The sequence below is a fragment of the Oncorhynchus mykiss genome, chromosome 14 (genome assembly GCF_013265735.2).
Source record: "Oncorhynchus mykiss isolate Arlee chromosome 14, USDA_OmykA_1.1, whole genome shotgun sequence".
Classification (NCBI taxonomy): Eukaryota; Metazoa; Chordata; class Actinopteri; order Salmoniformes; family Salmonidae; genus Oncorhynchus; species Oncorhynchus mykiss.
The window spans coordinates 30262830-30272386 of NC_048578.1; the positions used below are offsets into that span (position 1 = coordinate 30262830).

The following is a 9557-nucleotide window of genomic DNA, read 5'->3' on the forward strand; positions in this document are numbered from 1 at the left end:
GAACCGGTCCAGCGTAGATGGACCGACAAGGTAGTGCAGGATCTTGAAGGAGAGACAGGAGTAGTAGCGCTCACCAGTAGCCCTCCGCTTACTGATGAGCTCTGGCTTTTACTGGACATGAAGTGACAAAATGACCAGCAGAACCGCAATAGAGACAGAGGCGGTTGGTGATTCTCCGTTCCCTCTCCTTAGTCGAGATGCGGATACCTCCCAGCTGCATAGGCTCAGCACCCGAGCCGGCAGAGGAAGATGGTAGTGATGCGGAGAGGGGGGCAACGGAGAACGCGAGCTCCTTTCCACGAGCTCGGTGACGAAGATCAACCCGTCGCTCAATGCGAATAGCGAGTTCAATCAAGGAATCCACGCTGGAAGGAACCTCCCGGGAGAGAATCTCATCCTTTACCTCTGCGCGGAGACCCTCCAGAAAACGAGCGAGCAAAGCCGGCTCGTTCCAGCCACTGGAGGCAGCAAGAGTGCGAAACTCAATAGAGTAGTCTGTTATGGATCGATTACCTTGACATAGGGAAGACAGGACCCTGGAAGCCTCCTCCCCAAAAACAGATCGATCAAAAACCCGTATCATCTCCTCCTTAAAGTCCTGATACTGGTTAGTACACTCAGCCCTTGCCTCCCAGATTGCCGTGCCCCACTCACGAGCCCGTCCAGTAAGGAGAGATATGACGTAGGCGACACGAGCAGTGCTCCTGGAGTAAGTGTTGGGCTGGAGAGAAAACACAATATCACACTGGGTGAGGAACGAGCGGCATTCAGTGGGCTCCCCAGAGTAACACGGCGGGTTATTGATTCTGGGCTCCGGAGATTCGAAAGCCCTGGAAGTGGCCGGTGGATCGAGGCGGAGATGGTGAACCTGTTCTGTGAGGTTGGAGACTTGGGTGGCCAGGGTCTCAACGGCATGTCGAGCAGCAGACAATTCCTGCTCGTGTCTGCCTAGCATCGCTCCCTGGATCTCGACGGCTGAGTGGAGAGGATCCGAAGTCGCTGGGTCCATTCTTGGTCGGATTCTTCTGTTACGGTGCGTGAATGAGGACCCAAAAGCGAATTAACGTAAACAGAGCTTCTTTAATAACAAACAAACGTAGGCTCAGATGGACCGGCAGATTCCGACAGGACAGGACAAGGTTGCAGCAAACATGACGATAGTCTGGTTCAGGCATGAATAACACAAACAAGAATCCGACAAAGACAGAAACAAAAACAGAGAGATATATAGAGGACTAATCAGAGGGAAAAAGGGAACAGGTGGGAAAAGGGGTGACGAGGTAGTTAGGAGGAGACAAGGAACAGCTGGGGGAAAGAGGGGGAGAAAAGGTAACCTAATAACGACCAGCAGAGGGAGACAGGGTGAAGGGAAAGGACAGAAACAAGACACAACATGACAATACATGACAGACACGTCACCATGCTGCTGTAATCCTCTAGATATAATGACACGTCACCATGCTGCTGTAATCCTCTAGATATAATGACACGTCACCATGCTGCTGTAATCCTCTAGATATAATGACACGTCACCATGCTGCTGTAATCCTCTAGATATAATGACACGTCACCATGCTGCTGTATTCCTCTAGATATAATGACACGTCACCATGCTGCTGTAATCCTCTAGATGTAATGACACGTCACCATGCTGCTGTAATCCTCTAGATATAATGACAACACACATGTCACCATGCTGCTGTAATCCTCTAGATATAATGACACGTCACCATGCTGCTGTAATCCTCTAGATATAATGACACGTCACCATGCTGCTGTAATCCTCTAGATATAATGACACGTCACCATGCTGCTGTAATCCTCTAGATGTAATGACACGTCACCATGCTGCTGTAATCCTCTAGATGTAATGACACGTCACCATGCTGCTGTAATCCTCTAGATGTAATGACACGTCACCATGCTGCTGTAATCCTCTAGATGTAATGACACGTCACCATGCTGCTGTAATCCTCTAGATATAATGACAACACACATGTCACCATGCTGCTGTATCATCAACAGCTAACAGGTGCTTGATACTGACAACTCTATTCAAGAGAGAGGAATTTGGCCGTGAAACAGTTGGAAAATAAACACAGAGAGAGAGAGACAGACAGACAGCGAGAGAGAGAGAGAGAGAGAGAGAGAGAGAGACAGAGAGAGAGAGACAGAGAGAGACAGAGAGAGACAGAGAGAGACAGAGAGAGACAGAGACAGAGAGGCAGAGAGAGACAGAGAGACAGACAGACACAGACAGACAGAGAGACACAGACAGACAGAGAGACACAGACAGACAGAGAGACACAGACAGACAGAGAGACACAGACAGACAGAGAGACACAGACAGACAGAGAGACACAGACAGACAGACAGACAGACAGACATGTTGTATGACAGAGCGACAAACTCCACCAGAGAATAACCTGCTGCTCTCCAACTGGTCTCCTCAGCCAGATAGAGAAGAGGGAACACACACAACACACACAACACACACACACACACACACACAACCATCCACAGAAAGACACACGGCACCAACCCACTGACCATGAGATACAGAGCGATCAGCAGATGAGAAGAAACATTCTAACTTGAATGTAATTACATTCTAGCTTCTGGGCTATCTCACCCAATGTAGCGGATAGCACACAGAACAGCACAGAACACTAACACTAACAGGCCTAGGGGGAGGAGAGAGAAGAGGAGAGAAGAGGAGAGGAGAGAGAAGAGGAAAAGAAAGGAGAGGAGATGAAAGAGAAGAGGAGATGAGAGGTGAGGAGATGAGAGGAGAGGTGAGGAGAGGAGAGGTGAGGAGAGGAGAGGTGAGGAAATGAGAAGTGAGGAGAGGAGAGGTGAGGAGAGGAGAGGAGAGGAGAGGTGAGGAAATGAGAAGTGAGGAGAGGAGAGGTGAGGAGAGGAGAGGAGAGGTGAGGAGAGGAGAGGAGAGAGAAGAGGAAAAGAAAGGAGAGGAGATGAAAGAGAAGAGGAGATGAGAGGTGAGGAGATGAGAGGAGAGGTGAGGAGAGGAGAGGAGATGAGAGGAGAGGAGATGAGAGGAGAGATAGGGGGAATGGAGATAGAAAGGGGGAGGGGAGAAAGGGGGAGACAGGGGGAGGGGAGACAGGGGGAGGGGAGACAGGGGGAGGGGGAGACAGGGGGAGAGGAGAAAGGGGGAGACGGGGATGGGAGACAGGGGGAGGGGAGAAAGGGGGAGACAGGGGGAGGGGAGAAAGGGGGAGACAGGGGGAGGGGGAGACAGGGGGAGGGGAGAAAGGGGGAGACAGGGGGAGGGGAGAAAGGGGGAGACAGGGGGAGGGGAGAAAGGGGGAGACAGGGGGAGGGGGAGACAGGGGAGGGGAGAAAGGGGGAGACAGGGGGAGGGAGACAGGGGGAATGGAGAAAGGGGGAGACAGGGGGAGGGGAGACAGGGGGATACAGGGGGAGGGGAGAAAGGGGGAATGGAGACAGGGGGAGAAAGGGGGAGGGGGGACAGGGGGAGGGGAGACAGGGGGAGACAGGGGGAGGGGAGACAGGGGGAGACAGGGGAGAAAGAGGGAGACAGGGGGAGGGGGAGACAGGGGGAGGGGAGACAGGGGGAGACAGGGGGAATGGAGACAGGGGGAGACGGGGAGGGGAGAAAGGGGGAGGGGAGAAAGGGGGAGATAGGGGGAATGGAGAAAGGGGGAGACAGGGGGAATGGAGAAAGGGGGAGACAGTGGAAGGGAGAAAGGGGGAGACAGGGGGAATGGAGACAGGGGGAGACAGGGGGAGGGGAGAAAGGCGGAGACGGGGAGGGGAGAAAGGGGGAGACAGGGGGAATGGAGACAGGGGGAGACAGGGGGAGACAGGGGGAGGGGAGAAAGGGGGAGACAGGGGGAGGGGAGAAAGGGGGAGACAGGGGGAATGGAGACAGGGGGAGACAGGGGGAATGGAGACAGGGGGAGACAGGGGGAATGGAGACAGGGGGAGACAGGGGGGGGGGAGAAAGGGGGAGACAGGGGGAGGGGAGAAAGGGGGAGACGGGGGAGGGGAGAAAGGGGGAGACTGGGGAGGGGAGAAAGGGGGAGACAGGGGAGGGGAGAAAGGGGGAATGGAGACAGGGGGAGACAGGGGAGGGGAGAAAGGGGGAGACAGGGGGAGGGGAGACAGGGGGAGACAGGGGGAATGGAGACAGGGGGAGACAGGGGGAATGGAGACAGGGGGATGGGAGAAAGGGGGAGACAGGGGGAGGGGAGAAAGGGGGAGGGGGAGACAGGGGGAGGGGAGAAAGGGGGAGGGGGAGACAGGGGGAGGGGAGAAAGGGAAAGACGGGGGGAATGGAGACAGGGGGAGGGAAGAAAGGGGGAGACAGGGGGGGGAAAGGGGGAGACAGGGGGCATGGAGACAAGGGGAGACAGGGGGTGGGGAGAAAGGGGGAGACAGGGGGAATGGAGACAGGGGGAGACAGGGGAGGGGAGAAAGGGGGAGACAAGGGGAGGGGAGAAAGGGGGAGACAGGGGGGAGCAGGAATGGAGACAGGGGGAGGGGAGAAAGCAGGAATGGAGACAGGGGAAGGGGAGAAATGGGGAGACAGGGGGAGGAGAGGAGGGAGGACAGGAGTCATCTGACATTCCAGAGTACCAGGACAGTATGAAGACAGTGCAGCAGTGTGGGTCCTGGCCTGGGGGAACTCTGGAGTTTTGTTCCAGCACAACACTAGCAGACAGGCTCCTCTTATCAAAGCAGTGGTCATGGGGAGGCCTGTGTATGTCTGTGTTTGTGTGGCTGCTGGGGACTCAGCTGACTGGGGATCAGTGGTGTTGCAAAGACAAGCAATTGCCCCTGGCATCGCAGGCTACAGTCAGCTGACATGAGATCTGCGTGTGTATACATCCTTCAGCTGGACTGGGGCTAATCTGTCCAGTCTTGGTGTAGAGCTGGACTGGGGCTGATCTGTCCAGTCTTGGTGTAGAGCTGGACTGGGGCTGATCTGTCCAGTCTTGGTGTAGAGCTGGACTGGGGCTGATCTGTCCAGTCTTGGTGTAGAGCTGGACTGGGGCTGATCTGTCCAGTCTTGGTGTAGAGCTGGACTGGGGCTGATCTGTCCAGTCTTGGTGTAGAGCTGGACTGGGGCTGATCTGTCCAGTATTGGTGTCAGCTGGACTGGGGCTGATCTGTCCAGTCTTGGTGTAGAGCTGGACTGGGGTTGATCTGTCCAGTCTTGGTGTAGAGCTGGACTGGGGCTGATCTGTCCAGTCTTGGTGTAGAGCTGGACTGGGGCTGATCTGTCCAGTCTTGGTGTCAGCTGGACTGGGGCTGATCTGTCCAGTCTTGGTGTCAGCTGGACTGGGGCTGATCTGTCCAGTCTTGGTGTCAGCTGGACTGGGGCTGATCTGTCCAGTCTTGGTGTCAGCTGGACTGGGGCTGATCTGTCCAGTCTTGGTGTCAGCTGGACTGGGGCTGATCTGTCCAGTCTTGGTGTCAGCTGGACTGGGGCTGATCTGTCCAGTCTTGGTGTCAGCTGGACTGGGGCTGATCTGTCCAGTCTCTATGTAGAGCTGGACTGGGGCTGATCTGTCCAGTCTTGGTGTAGAGCTGAACTGGGGCTGATCTGTCCAGTCTCTATGTAGAGCTGGACTGGGGCTGATCTGTCCAGTCTTGATGTAGTGCTGAACTGGGGCTGATCTGTCCAGTCTTGATGTAGAGCTGGACTGGGGCTGATCTGTCCAGTCTTGATGTAGTGCTGAACTGGGGCTGATCTGTCCGGTCTTGGCGTAGAGCTGGACTAGGGCTGACAGGGGCTGATCTGTTCAGTCTTTCAGTCCGGGGGTGTCCTCGGAGTGGGCCACAGTGTCTCCTGACCCCTCCTGTCTCAGCCTCCAGTATTTATGCTGCAGTAGTTTATGTGTCGGGGGGCTAGGGTCAGTTTGTTATATCTGGAGTACTTCTCCTGTCCTATTTGGTGTCCTGTGTGAATCTAAGTGTGCGTTCTCTAATTCTCTCCTTCTCTCTTTCTCTCTCTTGGAGGACCTGAGCCCTAGGACCATGCCCCAGGAATACCTGACATGATGACTCCTTGCTGTCCCCAGTCCACCTGACTGTGCTGCTGCTCCAGTTTCAACTATTCTGCCTTATTATTATTCGACCATGTTGGTCATTTATGAACATTTGAACATCTTGACCATGTTTTGTTATAATCTCCACCCGGCACAGCCAGAAGAGGACTGGCCACCCCACATAGCCTGGTTCCTCTCTAGGTTTCTTCCTAGGTTTTGGCCTTTCTAGGGAGTTTTTCCTAGCCACCGTGCTTCTACACCTGCATTGCTTGCTGTTTGGGGTTTTAGGCTGAGTTTCTGTACAGCACTTTGAGATATCAGCTGATGTACGAAGGGCTATATAAATAAATTTGATTTTTTTTGATCTGTCCAGTCTTGATGTAGTGCTGAACTGGGGCTGATCTGTCCAGTCTTGGTGTAGAGCTGGACTGGGGCTGATCTGTCCAGTCTTGGTGTAGAGCTGGACTGGGGCTGATCTGTCCAGTCTTGATGTAGTGCTGAACTGGGGCTGATCTGTCCGGTCTTGGCGTAGAGCTGGACTAGGGCTGACAGGGGCTGATCTGTTCAGTCTTGGTGTAGAGCTGGACTAGGGTTGACAGGGGCTGATCTGTCCGGTCTTGGTGTAGAGCTGGACTAGGGCTGACAGGGGCTGATCTGTTCAGTCTTGGTGTAGAGCTGGACTAGGGCTGATCTGTCCGGTCTTGGTGTAGAGCTGGACTAGGGCTGACAGGGGCTGATCTGTTCAGTCTTGGTGTAGAGCTGGACTAGGGCTGACAGGGGCTGATCTGTTCAGTCTTGGTGTAGAGCTGGACTAGGGCTGACAGGGGCTGATCTGTTCAGTCTTGGCGTAGAGCTGGACTAGGGCTGACAGGGGCTGATCTGTCCGGTCTTGGTGTAGAGCTGGACTAGGGCTGACAGGGGCTGATCTGTCCGGTCTTGGCGTAGAGCTGGACTAGGGCTGATCTGTCCAGTCTTGGCGTAGAGCTGGACTAGGGCTGATCTGTCCAGTCTTGGTGTAGAGCTGGACTAGGGCTGATCTGTCCGGTCTTGGTGTAGAGCTGGACTAGGGCTGACAGGGGCTGATCTGTCCGGTCTTGGTGTAGAGCTGGACTAGGGCTGACAGGGGCTGATCTGTTCAGTCTTGGTGTAGAGCTGGACTAGGGCTGACAGGGGCTGATCTGTCCGGTCTTGGTGTAGAACTGGACTAGGGCTGACAGGGGCTGATCTGTTCAGTCTTGGTGTAGAGCTGGACTAGGGCTGATCTGTCCGGTCTTGGTGTAGAGCTGGACTAGGGCTGATCTGTCCAGTCTTGGTGTAGAGCTGGACTAGGGCTGACAGGGGCTGATCTGTCCGGTCTTGGTGTAGAGCTGGACTAGGGCTGATCTGTCCGGTCTTGGTGTAGAGCTGGACTAGGGCTGACAGGGGCTGATCTGTTCAGTCTTGGTGTAGAGCTGGACTAGGGCCTACAGGGGCTGGTTGCAATGAGCTTTGCAACTCTGCTATGGAGACAACACGTTTGTGGATGTATGTGATGTCTAAGTCTGATGATGATGAATAGGAAGATGATTATGATAATAAGCCGGGGGAATAGATTGTTTACGAAATTAAGAAGACAAACTGCACATTTCTAACATCAAATGATGTGAACTATTTTGTAGAGATGCAGTTTGCCATCCAGACAGACACACAGAAGCCCTGACATGGCAGGGAGAAACAGCTACTGGAGGAAGTCTAAGATCACTGAGTACACAAGTCCCTTACCTTGACCCCTAACCCTTTACATAACCACAACAACATACCACACAACCCCCACACAGTACTCCATCCTCTCACTCAGTCGCCTAATTTAAGACATTTATTCAATAAATACTACCAAGGATGAGCTAATAAAAAGCATTGATGAATCGTTGAAGTGAGGGGGAGAGAGAGGAACAGAGAAACGTTGTTGTCTTTCTCTCTGCTCTGTGAGAATAACTTCCAATGAATACAGAGTGAATGAAAACAGACAGTATGTTAATCAAATCTTGAATTGAAAGCACATTTTGTAGTTTATTTTCCATTGAACGCTACTAAATCTGTCTATTCTCTATTGTTGTATAACATTGTTTTATCTGTGTATCCTCCTCTGAGAGCGACGCTTCAGAGTTAACTAGAGAAGAGCGGGGAGCTTCAAAGTAACGGAGAACAGACGAGAGGCGCAGAGGAATGAACTCACCATTGGTACTCATGATGCTCACAGGTTCTCATCCAAGACAATGTTCCCAGAAAACACCGGATATCATCTTCAGAGCAGCTATAATTCCAATAAAGCGAAATATCCTTCCACTCTGGTGACTTTTCAACCCGAGGGGGAGAAACGGAAAGAGAAATAGAGACCGGGGTGTTCCCAGTCCTCTGGAATCCAATACGTAAACGACAAACCTCCTCCTTTTCAATGGTTGAGCAGAAAAATAATGTCAGACAGCCAGGAAAGACACAATGTTGCACAGTCGCATTCCATGTCTAGGATGTTGTCCCTCCCGGTTGATTTCAGTGTTCTCTCAAAGCGCTGACCATGGCTGGCACCGCCGTGCGCTCGCTCTCCTCTCTCTCCCAGTAGATACGTGAAAATAACTCGCGCTCCAACCACAGGCTCCAATGGAGCGACGTCACCGAAGCACAGCGCGCAGGTTCGGTGTGGCACGCGAGCAAACGGTGGAGCGAACGATCACCGTGTTTTTTTCTGAGGTCAAGGGAGAGGGGAGAGCAGGCGCACCTGCGGTTTGGGATTTAAACTCCACGGATGATTACCAGGGATGACACCGCCCTCTTCCGGAGGTATTTTATGGTGCACACTAATATATTCATTGGATCGTTCCCTTTATTAGTCTAGATAACACACAACAGCGCTGGGGAAGCTACTCTGAAATCATAGTTTACCAACCTACCAATCACTTCACACTTGAAGAAGTTAACATACAACTAAAGCTACACAAATATAGTTTACCTTGAAAAAGTTAAAAATATATATTATCTATATCTAAAATTTCATAAACTACAAATTGCAAGATCAACAGATCCATATGGGGTCAGATTTTAATCAAATGTGCATTTTAGCCTATTAAACACACACAAAAAATATTTTTAAATTGAGAAGTATGGATGTCTGATACCGAAAAAGAAAGCAGATTCTTGTCTATACTTCACCCACAATTTATTACATTTTTTCAAAAAAAATTATGTAGTTCCTGTAGTTAGCTATACTTCTACATGGCAAAAAAGCAATTAACTACTGAAATCACTACCAAGATTAGAATTGATTTCAACTACCACTAAAAGTAGATTCATTAGTAGTTTAACTTCATGTAGTTCACTACTCCCCAACACTGACAAACAATAGGGCTCATAAAACTCAACCAAACAACTGTCATTACAAAGGTTCATTCCCTCGTTTTTAATCAAATATGCAAATAAAAAAAACGTTTTATTTTCACTTTATGATGATACGATGAAGTGAGCGTCATGAATGAGATTCCCATC

At 51.7% G+C, this 9557-nt stretch overlaps 1 protein-coding gene across 4 annotated transcripts in view; it reads right to left on the reverse strand.

Annotated features, from left to right (window-relative positions):
* LOC110487772 (actin-binding LIM protein 3) overlaps positions 1–8838 on the reverse strand; it is a 127886-nt gene extending 119048 nt beyond the window's left edge. For 3 of the 4 annotated variants that reach the window (XM_036943288.1, XM_036943287.1, XM_036943286.1), the window contains exon 1: positions 8254–8838. In XM_036943288.1, the coding sequence (XP_036799183.1) occupies positions 8254–8266 (13 nt within the window). In that variant the 5' untranslated portion in view covers positions 8267–8838. The remainder of the gene's footprint in view (positions 1–8253) is intronic. The other variant, XM_036943289.1, reaches the window with a different exon arrangement.
* Positions 8839–9557: the final 719 nt, after the last annotated feature.